Source organism: Lipophrys pholis, assembly GCF_963383615.2.
Source record: "Lipophrys pholis genome assembly, chromosome: 8".
Lineage (NCBI taxonomy): Eukaryota > Metazoa > Chordata > Actinopteri > Blenniiformes > Blenniidae > Lipophrys > Lipophrys pholis.
In genome coordinates this window covers 14878810-14901796 of record NC_137630.1, presented here as the reverse complement: position 1 = coordinate 14901796, position 22987 = coordinate 14878810, and the positions used below count along the sequence as shown (strand labels likewise).

The 22987-nt window shown below is 41.7% G+C and overlaps 1 protein-coding gene across 1 annotated transcript in view; it reads left to right on the top strand.

The window, feature by feature from the left end:
• The window catches only part of LOC308112719 (forkhead box protein J3-like), a 66201-nt gene that overhangs the window by 41141 nt on the left and 2073 nt on the right, over nucleotides 1–22987 (top strand). Inside the window, exons 7-13 of the mRNA XM_080468450.1 lie at nucleotides 709–810; nucleotides 4274–4432; nucleotides 9842–10055; nucleotides 14082–14342; nucleotides 18240–18341; nucleotides 20963–21232; nucleotides 22112–22240. Coding sequence (XP_080324576.1) covers nucleotides 709–810; nucleotides 4274–4432; nucleotides 9842–10055; nucleotides 14082–14342; nucleotides 18240–18341; nucleotides 20963–21232; nucleotides 22112–22240 — 1237 coding nt within the window. The remainder of the gene's footprint in view (nucleotides 1–708; nucleotides 811–4273; nucleotides 4433–9841; nucleotides 10056–14081; nucleotides 14343–18239; nucleotides 18342–20962; nucleotides 21233–22111; nucleotides 22241–22987) is intronic.

Here is a 22987-nt window from a genome sequence, read left to right as displayed (position 1 = left end):
AAAAATTATAAGGGTACGGAGACAAAGGAGACCTTCCTGCTCTGTGTTATTTAATGCAGCTGTCATCACTGGTATCAACAATCCTGACAGACCGCCTGACAGACCTCCCACCAATGGCTCCCCCCCCCCCCCCAAGGTAGAGAGTTCCCAGTACATGGGATTTATGAAAACACACAATGGGAATAGATGAATGGTTTTAATAAATACATAATTGAATGGAATAGAAACTGAAATGCATTTGACTTGTCTCTGGGAGTGTATGATGGTATTAGTGTTAAACATTTTATTTTCTGATATTGGACTTTAAGAGAATTTAAGAATTAGCTTGAAATTAACAACACCGAAGCGGGACTATAAAAAAAGCTTCATGCTTGAATACACATATCATAATTCATGGGTGTTTAAGGTAACCGCAGCTAAATGAGCCACATTTTGGTCTCTGTAAATGTACAAACGAATTATATTCTGAAAGTAGTTTATAATGAAAATTATTTGCATAATGATTTAGAAACTTGGTGCTATTTGTGGCTGAGTGGAAGCAAATGTGCAAATATAACTGTTAACAATTGGTCGAAGGAGTCGGACACAAATAATGCCGTTTCGTCAGAAGAGACGTTGGTGTTATGATAAAAATAGTAAAAATGAACATTATCTTTTTGTCTGCAAAGATCTAAAGTCTCCCACCTCTCTATTGCTGTCCCTTTGCAGGCGTCAACTCCTTACAGCCTGGAGTCGGAGTCTTTGAGGATGGACTGCATCATGTCAGGAGGGGCGTCTCCCACACTCGCCATCAACGCTGTAACCAACAAGGTGGGACCCCCCCCCCCGCCTGTGGTTTACGAGTTTGTTCAAGTCAAATTTGAAATACAATAAGAGTGTGTTTTTCCAATATATGGTGTTTTGGTGCAGGTGCGGCTATTTAGTGCACCCCTCCCCTCGAGTTACTAAATATAATGAATATATTTCATATTTTCAATTAATGATTTGTTATGTTTTTTGTTTTTTTAATCAGAAGTCCATATATGTAGTGATATTACGTTCAGGACCTGGTGAAATCCCCAAACTTTTCCCAGCCATATATTTTAAGTTTCTTCTTTTTTTTAATACTCGCTTTAGTAATAGTCAGAGGTGGGAAAGTAATTCCATACCTGCTTGCGTTCAAGTTACTAAGGTGAGGAAAACCAAAATGGTTTTGCAGCAGGTGAACCTGACCTTTCATGTAGTAACTCTGAGCTTGAAAAGAAAAGAAAGAAACACTGCAGTGAAGTCATGCAGGAGGTTTTATAATTCAGGCGAGTTGAGAACAAGCAGAATTGGTTGACCAATTCCTGGTCAGATTTAATTTTGTGCTTTCCTCCCAACTGGCAAATCAACGAAATTCAAAACAGGGAGCCGGCTGGCTGTGGGGGACAGGCCACACACACTGCAGCATAAACCAGAATTGACATGGAGCCACGTAGACATGTTAAACCATTGTGGTTAAAGCCTGTTGTCACTGTTGATCACTCTCACATGAGGGTTCACGAGCCTTTGATATGGTTGTTACAGTACTATTATCTAACTGGCTAATGACCAGACTAAATCAATCAGGGACTTTTTCAGGATAACTGTTAACATGTTAGTCTGCTGGATTTCTGAGCAGTGAGGGGTTGATTTCTGTTTACTTCCTGCGTCCTCACTCTTATCACCCTTCAGGGATCAGAAAAATTACACAAACTGCTTTTAAATATGATGAAAACTTCAATTTGATGCGGCTTGGACTCTTATCTCTAATGAATTTTAATTTCTCAATGAAGTGCGATGATGTGTTTGACAAGTGAATTAGTCATAAAGATGTAGTCATTTGTCCTCGCTGCTGAGAGGAATGTGCTGAACTTTGTGACAGCTATAAATAATGCTGACCGGATGTTGGATGTTTCTGACTAAAAGCTGCCCAATCAGAAGTCACTTTCCCCCGACACAAACACAACCACACGCAGTCTTAAAAGGCTAAACTGGGTGTGATTGTCTTTATTGGGGGGGGGGGTCAGAGGTCAAACGTGGACTGAGACCTCTGATTTCTCTGACTACTCTGGTTTCCTCCCACAGTGCATCAGGAGTTAATTGTTCACTCTAAATTGCCTGTATGTGTGAGTGATTTTCTATTTTATTTTGTGTGTCCTCATATTGTACTTTCTACCTGTCCAGGATCCTGCCTTCAAACATTTTTACATTAGAAAAGGAGGTTTATATTTCCTCGCAAAGTTTTAGTAACTGATTCGTCTTCTAAAATACGACAAATTTGCTAACTGAAAATGAGTTTAAAAAAAGACCAGAGTTGCTGCGTTTTCACTCGCATCTAAAACAGTGCTGGCTGGTTATTGCTGTCTCCCAATATTTTTCTTTTTTTTTTAATATTCACAAATTAATGCAAAAGAACCGGAATGATTGAAAAGGAAGAGATCAGCTCTTATACTGGCGAGCAATGAGTCCTGACCCCAATCCAATCTTTAGAGAGAGCTGAAATCTGCCCCTACATAAAAGACTCCTGCATGAGGCATCTCCATGGATATAAAAGATGTTTATAGACATTCATTCACTGCCGGAGGTTCACGAGCCAAATATTAGCCAGAAGGTGCCAGTGACCAAAGTACATTTCAGGATTTATTCTCGTCAAAGAAAATGTTTTTTGATTTTCATTTGTCCAGAATTAATTCATATGAATTGTATTGTAACCATGCTGTCAGTCATGGGGGTGATCTCTGGCATTGAGGTTTATGCTGTGCACTGTGGCTACTTTAATCACAATCACTTCTAAAAATGCTCGATTTAAACAATATAATTACCTTGCATTGATTTCCTATTAATCAGACACGGTATCGTCCCATTTTCTACCATAATACAAAAAGGGATGATATCACGGTTACAACACCGCTTTCATCGACACGATTGGACGACTGTGCAAAACAGTGTGTTTTAAAGTGTGTGTCAGGGTGGTGCAGCAGCTGGAAACATCCGGGGTTCAGGGGGACGCCTATTCCCACAATGAATTCATTTAATTTATCGGATGAAGTAAGTGGAAGGAAAACACACCAGGCCCGTGGAAACGCAGAAAACGGATTGATCTGTTTGACCTGAAAACACGTCGGCTTGCGCTCACTTTTCCCGCGCTACTCCGGGAAAGACTAATGCTCGACGCGGCTCAGACGTCCCCATACATTTTGAAACAATGATTCAGAGCGGGGAGAGGAAGACCTTGATGATAAGGATGCTGATGCCAACGTCAATGATATCCGCCCACATCCAGACAGGTGGCGTCCTGCAGGCACAGCAGTGCGTCACAGCCTCTTCTATAACACATTTGCTCACTGATATTCTGTTTGCACCCGAGCACATTGCTGCTTTTGAAAGAGATAGCCCTATAATTTCTCTCCAGGAAATTAAAGTAGCACATCTTTCCGATCTTAAGTAGCTTGAGGAAGATTGTTATGCTCAACAAAAAAATTCAGGCATTGTAATATATCAGAAATATGATGATGTATAATTATCAGTGCTGCTTTTCCTTTGCACCGCGTACACTGTTACACCATGAAGTACAAAAGTGCCTCGTTCTGTTGATGTTACCAGATCCACCAAAAGGATTATCTCCATCCTGCTAGTCAAAAATACTTACATTTTTTTTCCCTACTACAAGATGTCTACGGGGTAGAGCACTGCCCCAGAGAGCCTGTGCTGTTGTCTCACCCGAAGGCGATATTTTCACATTTGTCTATACAATTAAATGTTGCCTGGAGGTAACGCTGGCACGCTACTTCACAAGTCCTGACAGTCAAATAAAACAAGCGAAACACGATTCAACATAATCCTGAGGCATTGCTTTTAAATGCCTTGTGATCTTCCTTCCACAAGACAATAAATAGTGCCGCTCCTCCGGAGCGAGACTCCAGACTTCGCCGGCGCTTGAGCCCCCTTTTTTTCTTTAAGTTAGCAGTCGCTCTGTCGGTCAAGACGTTTAATCAGAATCAACAAGTCAAGGAATAAACATCGCAAATTACTGAGACTCTCTAATTCCCATAGACATATTTCATCACGAGTTGACTCATGGGTTGATGGTGCACAGGCACCTTCCTGGATATGAATGGAGGGATTAGAGAGTAACAGCATAACCAGGAGGCAAGATAAAGTACATCTGCCTTTGAACAAGCTTACATGCTGCATCGCTTTGAAATGCTGACCTTGGGTGAAACTGTCTGTACTGTCATGCGAACACGAGTGTGTATGTGCGTGCGTGCAGGTAGCGCTATATAACCCCGAAGCAGAAGGCAGCGAAAGTCCTGGGAGTTTGGGTGGCAGCCTGAGCAACAGCCTCTCGGAGCAGAGCTTGGCGTCCGTCAACCTTAACAACCTGAGCACGGCTGTCAGCAGCGGCGGCAGCGTACACGGCTACACACCAGTAAGACCTCTTCTTCTCCTGGCTTCAAAACTGTTTTTTTGCAGGGTTTTTTTTTTATTTTTTTTTTTGCTTTGTGCACAAGGACAGGACAACACCTGACCACCGACACTTTCTCCCACTCCTCCTCCTCCTTCCTTCCTTCCTTCTTCCCTTTTTTTTTTTTTTTCTCATCTTCAAGCGACAAATTGAAACGACCATTCAAATTATTTTTATATGTCCTGTGTTCGCTCTATTCTGACATAATCTGGATGATTCAGTCACCGGTCCAGACTCTCATTTGGTACAGAAGGTGTCTGCTGCACCCTTAACAGACTGAGGAGGTGGTAACCAGCTAACGACATGTACGCTGGATCTGCAGTACACTGCTCAAGCTCACATTTCCTGCCAGATATTCAGAGTTTTGTAGCTAATTATGTTCTCAGGGTTTCTTAGTAGAGCACGTTTATTGTGTTTTAATGGTCGATGACTTGGACAAGCACCTTTTATGTAATTAAATTGTGATTGTGCGCATTTCCTGTGTGTTTAAAAAAAAAAAAAACTAAACATGAATCATTGATTAAAAAAATGTTTCGCTTTTTGTGCATAAACAGTCGAATAGAGCAATTCAGTCGGTGCTTCCTACAGGAAGAATTTATTTTGGCTCCACAAGCAAGTCGGATTGACCCCGTCTAGCGAGACTTGGAGTTATCATCTCCTCCTTTTCAGGGGTGTAGAAACGCCATCGAAAGTGCAGATTGATTGAAAGCGCACTCGCTCGCTGTTGAGCGTTGTATTCATATGCACTGATTATTTAGCTTGCGAATTGAATTTTGTCTTGCAGCAGACTATCAATAATGTTCGCAGCACTTCAAAACCCCTCAGGGTCAAACGCCACAAAATAATTTCTGAACCTGTGGGGAAAGCTGATGTGCTTTGATAGAAGCTTTCTTCTGTCACGCGAGAGATAAAACAGCAGGAAACAAATACATCGCTATCATCTCTGGTGCATTCAAGCAATGCCTGAACGCTCCAGTATTAACAAATTTCAAACAATGGGGACAAATTATGTAGAATTAAGGCTGATGATTACATTTGCCAGCAATTAGAAGGAGATACTGTGTCGTCCTTGCAGCCTTTAAGGGAAAAGCTGCCACTGGAGAAGATTTAATATTCTGTCGGTAGCGGTTGTCGGATGGTTGAATAGCTTTGGATACCTGCAGCCCCCCCTCAACTCTCCCCTCTGATACCGTGCCTACTTCAGACTAGGGATGTCTGTCTGACTGTTTCTGTAACTTTCCAACGCGACAGTCCGACATTCACACCCACTTAACGCTGTGATTGGCCAGCTGTGCGGAGGTGAGGAAGAAGGAGCCAAGGACTCTCTCTCTCTCTCTCTCTCTCTCTCTCTCTCTCTCTCTCTCTCTCTCTCTCTCTCTCTCTCGCTCCCTCAAAGTCCCTTTTATTTATTTTTTTACTAATTGCATCAATCTGAAAGCCTTCCTGGGAGGAGATTTTGGATAAAAAATCCTGCTCTTATCCCACATATTTAACCAACACTACCACCCAGATTATTTACTGCCGCTTTGCGAGTGGCCATTAGGATTCGGGTTTTTGATTTCCAGTGTGGTCGAACAGCATTTTATTGGCTGCTTTTGACAGGCTATAAACTAGCCCGGCAACTATGTTATTGTTTATGTCTGAGGCCCGAGTTTAGAGGAGGTAACCGGTAGCCTGCTAAGACACTCTGCCACAGTTACAGATACATGCATATATGCACACCCAGGCGCCACTGTGAGGCTTGATTTTAATCAAGGCCAGCCCGTGTTGTCTGCTGTGAGAGGGCCTGCAGTCTTGGCTCATGTGAAGTACACACATATCGAACTTGGCAGGCCCCCTGACACACATCTCGGATGTATGTGGACAGATTTTGCACTCAATGTTTAAATGATTCCTCATGCTTATTTGAAAAAAAAACAACAACTAAGAAAAACAACCACAAGGTCTTCTGGCAATTTGAATTGATCAGACTTAAGTGGCGTGAGTGTGAGGTGATAATAAGTTCCCTTTTTATGAAGGCGGGACTTGATTGGACAGCCCCATCTGTCAGACGATAAACGGTCCCCTGTGAAGCAGTTAAGACTTGGTTATGAATATTTAACAGGTTATCAAAAGATCATCAACACGCAAGATGTGGCGGAAGCTGCAGTCACCTGACCTCTTATTAGACTTTCTCTCAGTCACAATGTGTGAAATGACAGTAAGCAAACACTGTGACAGTTCATCACAGAGGTCAAACTTGCATTCCCTAAACTAAGATTTGTATGTAAAAAAAAAAGTTCATTCATAATTTCACATCATCATTTTCTTATTCATGTTCCCACGTGATCATAGTTATTTTATTCTGCTTGTCACTTCACTATCTGACCATTGAAGTCATTTAATGTTGGAATGCAGGTTTTAATGTTAAATGTTTAAATAAATCATGTTGGTGTTGACCAATAAACACTATTTCTATATGAGATTAAAATGATGCTTCAAACGATTGAATAAATATGGCATGTTTTACATTAATCAGGTTGCAGCAGTTTACTTTTTTCTCCAGTAAATGTCTGAAAACACAGTTATTTATGTCTGCAACTGTCAGTGGGCCATCGCAATATGAGTAGGCATAGAAATATGTTAATTTACTGTAAAAAGAACTCGTCGTTAGGTGTAAAACATATGTGTGTGTAACGATATCGGCTAAAGGAGGTGGGAAATATCAGCATATTGGGAAAACATCCAGTGTTGTGCAGCCCTGTTTAAACTCCTCTCAGTCGAATCGAAATGAATGACTTGAGAGTGACAAATACATCAAATACAGTGCATGCGGCAGTGTTTTTCCTTTTAAGCCAAATATAATACAATTGTAAAGGCCAGCCTGTGTTCGGAAACATTTGGTCTGAAATTACAGGAGTGCTGGAAAATCCCAACTCTTCATTATTTCTCCCTTGTAACAGCTGCTCACCTTTTTACCATCAATCACTTTCCCCCGCTCACCTCCCACCTGCATTAGCAAAGGTCAGCGCAATCTCATCTCGTTAACCTCTCATTTCCAGAGGCCATCTTTTGTTTTCGTCCTCCCTGCATCGCCGCCTCCTCCCCGTCCATCCTCTCAGAGCTCGGCTCTGGCGGGGTCCGGTGGGATCGGGGTTAGTTCTGACTCATTACCTGGTGCAGGTGATACCCTGCTGACTGACGGTGATTACCGGTGGCATCGCTGGCAGACATCTCCAAGTTTGCGGAAAGGCTGCCATTATTGGGTGGAGGTAGTTGTGTGGGAGATGTGTCGTGGTAAGTTGGCTTATATTGGCGGAGGCACACTGATCACTGCAAATTGCTTGTGTTCACTGGGTGGATGTGAGGAAGATGACAGCTGGGATGAGATGATTTGAGGGTGGTGGAGGACAGGCTGCATTCACAATATGAGGCAGAGATTTCCAAGCACTATATTTTGTCTTTGTGCGATTATGTGAGGAGAAATGAGTGGCAGCAAACCTTTCGCTTTTAATTTTTGCGGCATTAAATTTTCGATCATCGTGATTTTATTGAGTGACTGAATTTTAAAACTGATTTGTTTCAATCGTTAATGTGAAAATCCAATTGAAGGGGGGACAGCAGAAAATTAATTAAATCCTCTAAAACAGAAAGTGATTATTATTAAATTTTGCTTTTCGAAAAAATCTATTTTAGACTGCAGCTCCTGTAGCGAATCAGGCCACAAGGCTTGTCTTTTCCCCCTCGCACAGGGGTTTGCCTTCACATTCATGAATTATTTGGCGCTTCATGATAACACCGCCTCAACAGGGTTGCTAATTTTATCCACCCTGACCTGCCTGACCTGATAAATGACAGAAGCTTAATTCAAAGGTCATGTTAACCAAATATTTCCCCTCATTTACCCTTTTTATTGACACTGAAAGGAAAAGTGTGTGTGTGTGTGTGTGTGTGTGTGTGTGTGTGTGTGTGTGTGTGGGGGGGGGGGGGGGGGGGGGGGGGGGGGGGGGTGCTTTCATTTTAACAGATTAAAATGAGTAAATTACTGAGTGGAGATACTTTCAGTGTTGCATCATCATCTAGATCAAGAAAATGTGAAGTTAAAAAAAACTAAATATTATGTAAGTCAGTGATGTTTTCGTATTATACCATGATCACACTTCTATGCAGTACCTTCAAGCAGTGACTTATTAGACTGTGATGAAGTTTCATAGTAAAATATAGTATGTTTCTCAATTTTATAGGAATTTATTACAGCATGGTGCATTTGTCTTGACTGTAAAGTGTATGGGCATTGGGTTTTCTCTGTGTATTTTGGTCTCACTCATGTGGTAAAGATGACGGATTGAGTGTTTTTCTTTAAAAATTACACCTTTTCCCACATTTCTAGCCTTTTTTTCCTTTTTTTTCTTATGAAGGTTTCTGCTGTACACCATTATGGTAGTTAAGTGTTCATAATAATACTTTTATTTTAATAGAGAAAGTAGAACAATAATTTGTACTCTGCCATCTCTCTGACAAATGACACAAACAATTCCTCTAACTTTAAGATAAGTGTAGAGTTTTATTGCTAAATCTTCTACAAACTCCTTGAATGTATTATCCAGGCTGGCAAAATAGGCTTTTTTTTGACACGTTATCTATAGGTGAAATTATTTCTTACACTCAAAGCAAAAACCCAAACTATCAGACCATTAACAGAAAGCCAATTTAAAAAAAAAATGGTTTTGTATGTGTCGATGTGGAAGCTTTATGTAGAGTAAAAGATTTTTCAGGCAAAAGTCACTGGACGGCGCTTTGAAAGCCAATTAACATCAGTTTGTGCACAGGTAAAATTACACTGTTTACTCAGTAATTGAGGCTCGCTGTCATTCAACCAGACACAGAAAAGGCGAGTTGCCTGTTTAATTTGTTTTCTTGCGTCCTTGTCGTCTTTGTCTTCCTCACGACCGTCCCTAAAGATGGAACAAACACAAACCTGTGTGTCGAGCTGCTGCGTTCAGCAGTCCAGCTCCTTCCTCCTTTGTCTCCTCCTGCGTTAGAGTTCAGATGCCTCTTGAGCGTTTTAAGTGGAGGATCCAGTGTGTCAGAGGCTCTGATGTGGGATTTGTGAGCTCAGGGACGGTTCTGTGTCAAGCTTGTGGAAACCTGAGTATCACATTGACACGGCTTTATCACAGCGCTGAAATGACTGAATTATAGCAGAACATATAGTACGTACTTTTAATTATATTTTTACAGTCAATTATCCATGGAGACCATGTACTTTTACCCCTCCCTTCATGAAGGCATTCACTCTATCGTAATGTCCCCTCAGTTGATCTCAGGGTTTCAGCTGCAGTGCAGAATTCAACCTTCAGTCGATCTTGTCCTTCTTCCCTGTCTGTCTTGAAGGTGAGCAGCCACCCGGAGCCCTCGTCCCAGTCCCTGAGCCTCCAGCAGCCCACCCAGCCGCCACCGCCACCCCCTCCTCCCTCGCAGCCCCAGTACGGTTTACCCGTCCCCGAGTCGCGGGACAAGTCGCTCTGTTTCTCGGACTTTGAAGACCTCAGCGCTTCTTTCCGCAGCCTTTACAAGTGCGTCTTTGAGCAGTCCTTCTCACAGCAAGGTGAGTCTCAGCCCTCAGTCTTATGTGCGTCTGTACGTAGAGCATTGTTTTGTGTGCATGTGTTCGTGTGCAGAAAAAAAAAAAAGTCTCATAAACTCTCTGTGTCAGGCCTCATGCTAATAATTAACTGCCGAGCTTAAGCTCCTCATCAAATTCAAACAATTTAACATTGCTTTCGGAGCAGACATTTCAGCATTAACCTCCACCACACATTACTCCTACTCTATTGTATTTTAATAAACAAACAATCTGTTGTTCTGCATATCTGAATTTTATGGCTCGCTCAGTCAAATGAGTAAAGGCAATTAAGTGTAAGAATATAACAGAAGGAGAAAAAAAAGAAAAAAGAAACTCACAAACACATCTGTAGTCGAGCAGAGCAAAGGCTTCTGAAGCTTTGATAGCAGCTAATTAGATCGGTTCTAAAGTTTGTGAAGCATCCCACTAATTGCTTCCTGAAGCTTTCAGGTCACCAGGCCTCCTCCCTCTTGGACCCCCCACCATCGTTCCACCCTCCTATCACCTTCTCTCTCTTGCTATAGCTCAGACACACACACACACACACACACACACACACACACACACACACACACACACACACACACACACACACACACACACATGCTCGGATGTTCTGTAACGGTGGAGACTGATGCGCTCTGTTGAGTTCTGCAACTGTTGTCTGGATTCACCTTCTGACAAGGTCCCTTTCAATTTGTGGTCAGGAGTGCGAACAGAAAAAAAAAAGATAAGACAATGAGAATAAAAATTGGGGGTTGGGTGGGTGGGGCGGGGTTTGTTGATCTCCACATACAACATGAAGATCTAGAAGAAAAATAATGAAGACAATGGGTTTAGCGGGTCCTGGTAAAGGTCCTTTCAACATGAGGCTGAGCTGAGAACAGTTGTCATTGTATTTGAGAGTTTGAGTCATACTTGAGTCACAGAGACAGCTTGTCGTCTTTTTTTTTTTAAAAGCCACAGCGATTATCAGGCCACATGCCGGAGTGTAACAGACTCAGGTGGTGTCGCAATTTGCAGGTTAGCTCCAGACAAATGAAAACACCCATCCTATTTTATTTTGTACCACTTCATCCTGTTCAAGATCGTAGGGAGAATACGCCCTGAACAGGTTGCCACCCTTTAACCAGGAGGAGACCAGAGTACAAAAACCCACACAGGCACAGGGAGAACATGCAGATTCCCGACACCCCCACGGTGCAGCCTGAGACAAAAGAATAAACTTAATGAAAGATAATGAATCAATCCTTTGTTCGCTTTCAGATCTGGGCAGGAGATTCATTTATTCTACTGTGTGGCTTTGAGAATGTAAAGTTATTTCCATGGCTCCGGTTCTCTGAGTGAGGCTCTCACTCTTCAGAAACTTTACCATCAGTACACCAGACTGGACGGGCCCTTCTTGTCTGTCACCGTCGGACAAGGTCACGCAGGCCTTTCTCCATTGTGACACGTGAAAAACAAAAAGCTATGAAATCCAACTTCCCCTGTGTCACATTAACAAAACTCACTGTGCTTCATGAATGTCACTGCAATCTTGAGTTCTTTGTTGCTTTACTTTGTTGATTCCAGTGAGAGTTGGTCATTCTCAAAATACCCACACAATAATTTGAGAGGGGGGGGGGGGAAACATGTGCTACAGTGTTAAAACAAAAAGCATGTGTGGCTTTCAGTCAGGTGTAAATTCAGATGAAACAATGACTAAGAAGCTTTTTGAGAACGCTGTGACTAGATAGGGAGCCGAGAGAGAAAAAAGTAACAGAATTTCCTTCTTTTTTCTTTTTCTTTTTCTTTTTTTTTAAATCACTTTTACAAGCAGATAAAGTGTAACGACTCCCTGGTGGCAGCAGAAGAATTCACTCAGTGGGCTTGAATAGACTTGATACACTCATCCGCTTCCATATTATTATCTTGTTGGCGAGATCTTAACATCACCGTCGAAGTTGTTTCTGCTTTTCAGTGATAAGCAGTGACACGGCAGATGAAAGAAAAGGTCAGAAGACTTTAATAAGACCCTGATGTGAGCGATATTTAACAATGAAATGTGAAAAGTTTGAGGAAGTTGCACTCCGATGGTCCACTTAATGATAAACTCTTAACAATGTCTCGCCTCCACTATAACGCCTATGTACAAGAGACATTCACATTTAACTCAACTTGCATTAAAGAGTTTGAGAAAAATACTTAAACCACCGAGGTCCGGCTCAATACAGCAGGAAAGACAATGTAACATTGTCTGAAAATTTAACAAGGCAGCCGCCAACTGAAAGTTTCTGCAGCTGTCAGCATCAGTGATGAAAAGTGAAGCAGATACCCTTGTGGGGTAACCTATACATGCGAGAAACTGCATTTCACAAGAATCCTCTGCTGTGCTGGGGGAAAAGAAAATACTATAAAATCCATAAGTTGATGAGGGAGACGGTGTGTGAGCGTCTGTGCATCAGTAGACGATTTTCATAACTAGCAGCAGGAAAAACCACCAGCCTGAACTCATTATTTTGTTTAGAGCAGCTTGTTTTTTTTTAGTTTTACACCCAATGTTTCGATTTTTTCTCGGAAAAGTAAAAAGCCTGAAATAATAATAAGAATGACTGAAAACTTTGAGAAAATTTGTGCTACTTTATGTATTACTATATTATCATTTCTTTGTCTAATAAAGGTTTTAGGGTTAATTAATAATAATAATAATAATAAAAAAATAATAATAATAACAAATAAAAAACGCAACCATACAAAATGTAAGAAACTATCAAATGGATAAAAGACAAACTGCCTTGCTCGAATGTGACCATCATTGTCAGTGCGATATAAATATTCACAGTAAACAAATCCTGAAAGATTCGAGTGAATTTAAAAATGACTTACTTGCACCATGGTTACTTGCACACTCTACATGGAAACATTTGACCTATTTAGCCGCAGCTCCAATCTGCAGAAACCCTCAGATAATTGGTGTCAACTGGGAGGGTAGTTAGCACGGTAGCTGAGCAAGGAGAGAAAGAAGTGGATGAAGAAAACCTTGTGATGATAAAGAACCGCACTCAGGGCTCCGCAGGGACATTATTTCTTCTGGCACCACCCCTAGATATAAATATGCGCTGGCTGGGGAAATAAAAGAACGTGACCAATACCATTTAGAAAGAAATGATAACTAAATGCAGACTGCTGTGATTGATAGATATCAGCCAAAAAGTGAAGTGGCTGCTTTGCTCCTTGCTAACAGAAGCTTGGTGTATTATTGAAATATCATTGAAACCTCCTATTTCACCAATAAAAGCACATTCGCTGGTTTGTCAGAAATCTTTGGCTGTGTAGTGTCACCCATGATCCCCTGTGTGAGCTTGGTGATAAGCACACCCGAGCTCTTCCACCGCCACAAGCCTCCACTGCGTTTTACATTGTAATTGGATACAAATGGGAGCATCGCTGTGTGCATAAATTAAACAATAAGGTTGTTAATAACTTCAACTTTTCTTGTTTTGTTGTTTATTTATTGGTGCACACACGTTTGTTATTTATTTATTTATTTAAATTTCAATGAAATGTTGGAACATCACACTTAAATTAAATCCTGAACACATAACACATCTTCCTCATGTGGTAAATGATAAAAGGACTTATTACAGTATGAGGTGCAATTTGATTTCGATGGCTGTGGAGGACATATACCAAAGGAGGGGTGTATTATATACTGCAAATTTATATCCTGTGCATTGTGATTAAAGTATCTTCAACTCCAGACCAGACAAAGCATATCAAATGAAAGTGTTAAAATCTAAATAAAGCAGAGCTGACACTTTTCATCCATTAACGGAGATCCAACCACCGACTTCAGGATGGGAAGAAACTACCAACTGAACCAAGCGGCTTCTCAGCAGGCCTCCATTTCCTTCATGTAGTTGATAAAAGTTCATGTTTGTCTGATGCATGTATTTCTTAATTATTTACCATTCGTATCCCCGCCAGTTATGAACCATCTTAAAGTTGTTGTTTTTTTTAATTGGGTAGGTTTGATGAGTATGCCCGGCGACTCCAGTCAGCAGGCCCGGACCGCCTGCTCCTACCAACACTCCCCCGGCGCAGGGAGCGGGGGAGGCGGTGGCCACCATCACCAACACAACCACAGCCAGACGTCGCACCACCCTCACCACCCTCACCTTTCGCCTCACTCCACCCACAGTCAGCACCAAGCGCACGGTCAGCACTCTGGACACTCCCAGCAGCACCCGTCTCTGTCCCACCACAGCGTACAGACCTGCCCCACAACAGGTGAGCACACGGCTGAAAGAGCATGACTTGGCTTGTCTGGACCGGTTTCCATTCCCAAGGCCTCTACAGTAGGTGTTGTGTTTCAGCGGGAACTACGCTATTAAACAAAGAATAAGTCACTTTGTTAGACTCACAGCCTGCCCAAGTACAACAGGGCTTACACCCAATACACATAAAGATTTTCAGAGCTTTTTCTAGAGATCCTGAATAACTAAGACATTTGGTTTCAAGAGGTTGTACTTGTACAGGTCTTTTTTTGTACCACAATTTCCTTCTGGAGATGCTGTGATCAAAAATCATACAACACAAGCCTTGATCTTAGTCAGAAGATAACGACACGTGTCGCTGCCGTGAGGCAGAGTGTGAGTTCAATGTGAATTAGACAAGGGCACAGAGGCAATACAAAGCATGCCCTTCATTCAACCATCTTCATCTGGTGCAAAGGTATTCATGAAAGAGCCATATCTTGAGTTTAGAGAGGGATGAGGAAGATCAAATAGAGCTGCTTGTTCCAGCACTGTTTTTAATGCTGGAGATGAAAGAAAAAAAATATAGTGTCACATTGTGTTCCCTTTGAGAGTAAAGTGTGCTTGCACTTTGCCAAATTGGTGTTTTGTTGATGGACTTTTGCTCTATTGAGTCTTTCTGTTTTTTTGTTTTTTTTTAAACAAGTGCTGTGCACAGTAAACTATACTGACTGAACACCGCTATCTTGATAATGCGTCCTTGAATTGACGGTACAACTTTGGTCTTTCAAGACTTGGTTGTAGATAATCAGCTGCACGGCCTCCCCGCTGCTTCAAGATAACAATGTGCCAATGATATACAGGACCACACCCCATTTTAGGACCGACACACACATGCATGCTGACACGACTGCAAGTAAACCTAGTATGAGGACAATACAGCGTTGGATCATAGAATGACAGTTTTCTTGTTGCTGTGGGTCATATTTCAGACAAACCAAAGACGTTACCATTTAAATGTCAGTTTATTTGAATATTAACACAGGAACATGTGAATCTCCTGAGTTATTTCATCGTATTCAAGGTAACAGCTAAAAAAAAAAAAGGTGCATCGTGAAGTGAAAGGCAAATCCTTTGTCCACTTGTTTCAGAATTCACTGCCACACATATGTTAATACGTATAATCATAAATCCACACCAATTTCCTGACATTCCGGGTTTTCTACTATATACGGTCAAAGTTCTAAATAGCTATGTACACAGTAAATAGCCAATGCTGATAGCTAATACTGACTTACTTGATATTTTCAGTCTGCCAAAAATGTAAACAAATGCAGGCACAAGAAAGCATATCTTATGTTTGCAGCTCGGAGCGAGTTGTCTGCAGAGGGACCCACAGTGTTAGGCTTTGAAAACCTTGCTCTAGGATATTATTATTGCCATCAGGTTGCAGTAATTCAGCCTCATTAATGAGAGATCATACTGTTTCTGGGAGTTGGGTGTTAGTGAGTTGCTGCTTTACGCTGCCCATTTTAATGCTTGTTCACTACTGCTGTTGTGCAGAGTGTAAATACAAGCAGCAGAAACTCAATCATGTCAGTCTGCTTAGTTTATCACGAGGAGTAAACGTGAGGCACTTCTGCTGTGGTTCCTGGCACTCCCACCACCAAAAACCTGGCCGGTGTCTATCGTTGCTTCGTGCTGTTCTTCTCGCTCGCCGCTCTGCTCTCACCCGAACCAGCCGAGGCAGAAGGCCTGACGACCTCTGAGCCTGCTCCTGTCTGAGGAGGATGAACATGGGGGAAAGACATGTATATTAGGCCAATTGGTCTCGCTGAATTGAGGTGTGGTCATCTGTCTGCGTGTGACCTGTGATGGACTGTTCACATCTTCAGTGTGTACCCTGCGTTTCACCCCCACTGTCAGATTGCATTGGTGCTCGCCTCCAAGTTGGACAAAGCAGCATATAAGAATAAACTGAGTTCATGTCATCACTCTCAGCATCAATGCAATATCCTCATTCACCCAGGTTTTGAAGTAGTTTTTGCCTGAGATTATAAAAGTATTTTGATTATAATGAATAAGATACTGCAGATATGCCCAATATTTAGAATACCACAATGAGAATACCTTTAGATTTATTTAATTCCACCTCTGAGCGATCAGTGGGTATACCTGTCTCTATATCATGGCATCAAGCTTCAAAGTCATTCATGTTCATGTAATTTTGACAAATTTTTAATATATTACTCACCATTTACAACAAAAAAATACCTTATGTGACAAGGAAATTCATATTTCAAAACCTCCGTGTCCAATATAATCATTTTTGCCCTCTGCCACATATCTCTTTTTCCTTATTCTGGTGAGAGGAACTCTCAATGTACTTGGTATAGATCCCCACAGCACTGCAGCACAAGTACACCTCCTGGTTCCAAAAGCCACATTGGTCTGAATGAAATTCACCTTGTGCATCAAAATAGGCTTGTCTTTGTACGAACTCGTTGCATTTATATTATGTTCTTCCCTCTATAAGGTCCCAGAGCAGATGATATGATGAGGCTGCACTGATACAGTCTTCTCCGAGATTTTTTTTTCTCCCGCTCGTATTCCCAGTCTTTGCTTTTTTTTTTCTTTTTTTTTTTTCCTCCTCTGTGTCTCTCAGGCCAGTGAAAAAGACTATTCAGACATTATTTATCTAGGTTAGTATTCCCCTCCACAGAGCCGAGGATGAATGAAAGCAGCCCCTCTGTCTTTGATCCACGGCCTGCGATGGTATTGGTGTTTAGTTTGTGATGGGGAAGGTGGTGAAAAGCATCTTCTCATTTTTTTTTCTCCCTCAGAAGCAAAAGCCTGCCGTTATTTTTCTCTGTGTAAACTCATACCACCTTGTGGTTGTTTACAGAACAGACAGAGACGCTTTTGCATCATTTTGTCAGTTTACTGCTTGGAAATAATTTAAAATACTTCAGCTTAACCTACTTTTGACATTTAAGTATATTAAACAATTTGTGTGGGCTGTTGACGATGGGGGAGGGGGGGGTGCATGCATGCGTGTGTGTCATTGTACCGTGCCTTTACCCAGAATTGGCTGGGATCAGATCCAGTGCCCAATGAACCTCAGTGGATGTTTGAATCATTTTAATATAAAGGAGAATAATACAAGAGAGGTCATTTAAGCAGTGTGATGTAGAAGAAATACAACAAAAGCATGACTAGGAAAACCAAAAAGCCCCCAAAACTTCATAAAAAAGTCACCTTTCGTATTCCCTCATTGGCAGCTTTATTAGATGCACTCGTTCAATGTAATATGATCATGTAACACACTCCTGCTATAAATTCTGCCTTTGAAAAGGTAATAATGTTCAATATTACTCAAAATCATCTGAGACATTTTAGTTTACCTATGTTTATTTTCTCCTTCAGTCATATGTTTTAATTAAGTGGCTTAAACATTACAAACAAATGTGAAACAGTCCAGTGAAATGTTTTTGACTTTAATTATAAGAAGCCAGTTACGATGTTGTCAGCTGTCAGCACATAACAAAAAAATAACAATCTCATCTCATCTCTTGAGTGAGCATTCTCAGCAATACTTATTATTATCATTAATAATTTTTTTAATTGATATTTTGAATTATAATTTTTTTTTTTTAATAAAATAGTGCATTATATCAATGTCATCAAAGTCATTATTTCCATTGATTTTAAGCAGTGTCTGTGATTTTGGAAGAAAGGTGTAATTTGGGGGGAAATTCTCTGGTACTCAACTGCAGACTTCCTGTAAAGCGTTTAGAAATATATTTGAGTGTTAGTTTTAAGGACTGTGTGTGTGTGTGTGTGTGTGTGTGTGTGTGTGTGTGTGTGTGTGTGTGTGTGTGTGTGTGTGTGTGTGTGTGTGTGTGTGTGTGTGTGTGTGTGTGTGTCCCAGGAATGTCATCAGACTGGTACCCCAACCTGGACTGGCTGAAAGAGAGCTGCCGCATTGCTACGAGCTACAACTGGGCTGACGTGGACCTCTCCCCGTTTCAAGGTAGTGCACATACACAAACACACACGCGCGCGCTCTAAGAGCAGTGACGCCGTCAGTGTGGACGTCTGAAATGGACATTGATAGAGCTTGTGTGTACAGCATGTGTCTCCACTAAAACATGGAGAAAATTGACAAAATGGTTATGATGCCAATCAGTTACTTTGATTAAACCATTGTGATTTCTCTCAGTGCTTCAATATACCACTTGCCCTTGAGGCACAATATTATAATATCCAGCGTTGTAATAGGGCAGGCCTAATAAAAGTCATTATCCTGCATCGAGAGGTTGCCGCTCTATGTTCTGTCTCTCTCACACACACACACACACACACACACACACACACACACACACACACACACACACACACACACACACACACACACACACACACACACACACACACACACACACAAAAGGGCTGTCTCGCTCCCTCCCAATTGTATGATGTGAATAATCCAATTAGGTCCCAGCTCAGTAACAGCCTCTTATCACGGTCAGTGCACAAAGCCGGCAACATCCACACACGATTGATGACGACGGCTGGTCTTATAACACACAGGCTGCTGCTGTCTCTCTCTTCCTCTCTACGCCTGCAACGCTTGACCTCCCTCACACCGCTGGTAATGCCATCCTCCACTGTCTCTGGCTCGCCTCCAAAGAGACGGGGCTGAACCTCTTGTCTCTGTCGCCGCCATGCACACACACACACGCCTTATGAATTTCATTTTGGGAAAATATCAGATGACAGTTTGATGAATAGAAGCTTGGGTGTGTCCTTTTTGGATGAAGTCAATACAAATAGTGGTTTTAGATTCAGCGTCTGGTCGTACTAGATGCGAGCGGGCATGTTGTCTGGAGAGCAATACTGAGTGGCTGTGCTTGAGGTTGACTGTAAACCATCGTGCCATTGAGCATCACTTCACAATGATGTATAATACAGTGGGGTTTTTGGGGATTGTTATAAAACACATCTCAGACTTTACGTATACATTTTCGTTAAGTTTTCATAAAGATTGTCACCGATCCAAACACAAATAGGCATGATACATGCATGCTTTTGTTTTGTGCATACAGGTGAGTCAAGCTGAGTATTTCATTGGCTCATAGCCTCACACTGCCACCATTTTAACGATAACCTTGAACCTCAGGACAGGCATCATTGTTCTTCACAGATCATTGGTTTATATTACAGTAGTTAACGTCCTGAGAAACAAAGCATGTCATGGGAATAACATAATCTACCACAATAAGGATGTAAAAAGGTAATATACTCCAGTTTGCATTATTTGATTGTAGGATGCTGCCTGATTACAAATAAAACTACTGCACTGTACTGTAATTAATTTTGGTATTTAATGAATTTGCTTAAATGAGAGAAAAAGTGTTGCTTTAATGCAACAACAACCGAATAAAAATATCTGCAGATATTAAAGCACTTAATACACACATACACATTCTGATTTTATGCATAGTGTATGATCTTCATGTATCTTCAAAGTAGGAATAGTTGTCTCAGACTGTATGTCCTTACACTTCTTAAAATGATACAGTCTTATACAAATTATGCATTTTGTTATATGTAGTTGTAGAGTATTAATTCACTGCTTTTCACATTAGGGCTGTCATAGAGTATTATGGGAAACAAATGTCTTGATAATAACGGATTCTTAATTCAATATATGTAAATTGTACCTCAGATTATACCAGAGAATCTCAGGTAAAAGTACAAAACACTGAAGTTAAAACTACCCAAAACTGTATTATTTACACACTTGATTCAGAGCTGTTTCAGATAGTAGGAAATGCTTGTGGGGAGTCATATGGCAGGAATATAACCGCTCTCCGCCTCGCTAGACTTTCCCCAGCCGCTGTCTGTCTGACTGCAGCCACTGCTGGCTCCCTTCAGCTATCAAGGCGAGTTATCAATGAAGGCTAAGTGGTTAGTTGTTGCTGGAGGAGCCATCTGTTCACCGATGTATGATGGTGTGAATAACTAAGTATTCCTTCAACGTGAGATAAGACCTTAGTGAAAATCCTCGGAGAGATGGAGAAAAAGGTGTGTAAACAGGTTTGTTGTCTCTTCCTCTTTGGTGGATGCTTCTGTGTGTCGTCAACTTCCGGCCCATTTAACAGAACCCGATAAACTCAGATACAGGACAGGAAACTCTTTTCGGGTTACAGTGTTGTGCCGTCATCATTGCCCACCTGTTTGGTGCAAACACTTCTGCCACACATGGCTGCAGCAGTGACCTGGGAGCCAAGCTGACGTGCCAGCCAGCCACTCGCACTCATTAACTCCCGCTGTGTGCGTGTGTTTGTTTGTATGTGCAAACGTACGTGTGGAAGGGTTATACCATGGACGCCCTTAAAGAGGGAGACAAAGCAGCGCCGAAGAAACATAAGAAGAGATACCGGCTATTAAAGAACTGAACACATGTTCAACCGGATGATTAACATGATATTATCAAATGCTCATTTAAAATGTCAGAATGCAAGAATACAGTCATCATTTATATTACTTGCTGCAGTCCTATTTCATATTTTGTGTTGCAAGCATCAAAGTTAAACTATAATATATTTTATCGTGTCTCAGCCTGTGTCTGCTTCCTCCGTCTGTCAGGTCTGAAGGAGAGCATGCGGCAGGCCGAACTCAACAACTGGTCTCTGGATCCCGCCCAGATGGCTGACCTGTGTTCCTCCATCAACCAGTTCTTCACTGCCACGGGGGTCATCCCCCCGCAGAGCGCCAACCACCCACAACCTCAGGTCCAACACCCGACACCGCCGCAAGCGCCGCAGCAGCAGCATCCGGCTCAGCCGCACGGGGCCATGCACCCGAAGCCCAGCCATCACAACCAGCAGGGGCAACACAACCAACACATCAACACGGGTCAGTCCACACACGTTTTTGATTATATAGGTTTTCCTAGCATGCTTGTATAGTGTGTTAACACTACGGTCTCACAGCAAAAAGGCTTTTGGTTCAAAGTCGCTCACCAAACGGGCCTTTCTGTATGCATGTTCCTCATGTACAAGCATGGGTGTTTTGTCCTGGCATGTTCTCTAACCATCCTAAGACATGCCTATTCGGTGAGTCAATGACTCGCTTGCTTCACAGTGCATGGTCATTTGGTTACCTGTGAGATCTGACAGGGTGCCATTTGACTATGATAGCTGGAATAGACTGATGAGCTCTGGACCTTCACTTCCTTAAAGTGGAAACAGAATATGACTGGATGATCGTATGGTAATGAAACTGAGCTGTAAAATGAATGCATTAGACATTCATTTTCTCCTGACACTCTGTGAAAAATATCTATGTAACAAGATAAATAAAACACTTAAGAAACTCATTACTGAGTTGCCTAATTTCATCCTTTGACAATCGGCCTTCTGAAACTTGCTCAGGGACATTTCTGAACTCGCTCGCGGTGACGGACGCTGCAGCTCAGGCCTTGAAGCTGAGTTACTGTCTCCCTGCTCGCTGTGCCATTGTTGGCCCATTATATATTTACAAGGGAATTATGGATGTTGTCAGTTTCGTGGCAACTGAAGTAGAGATACGAAGACGAGGGGATATTTCTCCAGTGGGAAATCCACTGAGTGACAGCAGATTCTGGGGGATTTCTTGGGCTTAGCATAAGATGGCAGTGAAATTGTGTGGCGCGCATGATAACAGCTCGTGTTCTGTAAAGACAAGTTTGCGTGTGTGAATGTTGGGAAAGCAATCTGACAGTTAGTCACTGGCCTTTTGTCCGTCCTCCCGCAGGGAACATGTACATGGACTCGAGACAGAACATGTCTTCTCTGATGGGACCACCAGGGTATCCACACCTGCCTCTCATGAGCAACACGGCTCCCGCCATGACGGGAGACTCCTCCATCGCCCTGTTAACAGGTCAGAGGCCTTCCTGATGTGGAGATATGTTTGGGTGATAGTTTCAGCTTTAATAACAGATATTTTAATTTGTCGATTTGTTAGTTTTGATTCTCTCACCTCACCTTAAAAGAATCATCAATACAGTTAAAAATGTTCTTCATCAGTTAGTTTTTCACCTCCATCAAGTTGACGGACTCACAAGAAACAAATCACGTGACATTTTTTGCTATTTAATTTTCTCAACACACAATAGTTTTAATGATCTTCAAATACAATTTGATGCCCATTCAGTATGTTAATATTGTGTGCAACGAGATGAGATTCACAGAAGTTTTCCTGAAGGCATTACAGTCTTTCCAAACATCATTTGCTTCATCAACAAAATAAAAAAAACACAGTTCAGTTTGTTTTTAAGGCTCTTCTGCATCTCATCAAGCTGAACTCTTACCTCAGAAAACAGGTAGAAATGGCTGGTTTTCTTGGAAAATGTGCTTTTAATGGCCTCAATGTCATTATAAGCAGTTTAATTATGACAGTAAAGCTTCCCGTCCTTGCACTTTCATGCGTTTCTTTCTTGATTTTCTTTTTTTTTTTGCCACCATTTCCAGCAAAATTAGAGTAATAACATTGTGAAATTCTTGTAGATTCTGCATTTCTTGAGAAAATGGATCTAATAACACTTTGGCAAAATGCTTCAGAGATTGCAGTATAATCACGAAGCTGAAATTTAACTTCTATTCCCCTCTAAGAAACTGAATGTGGAAG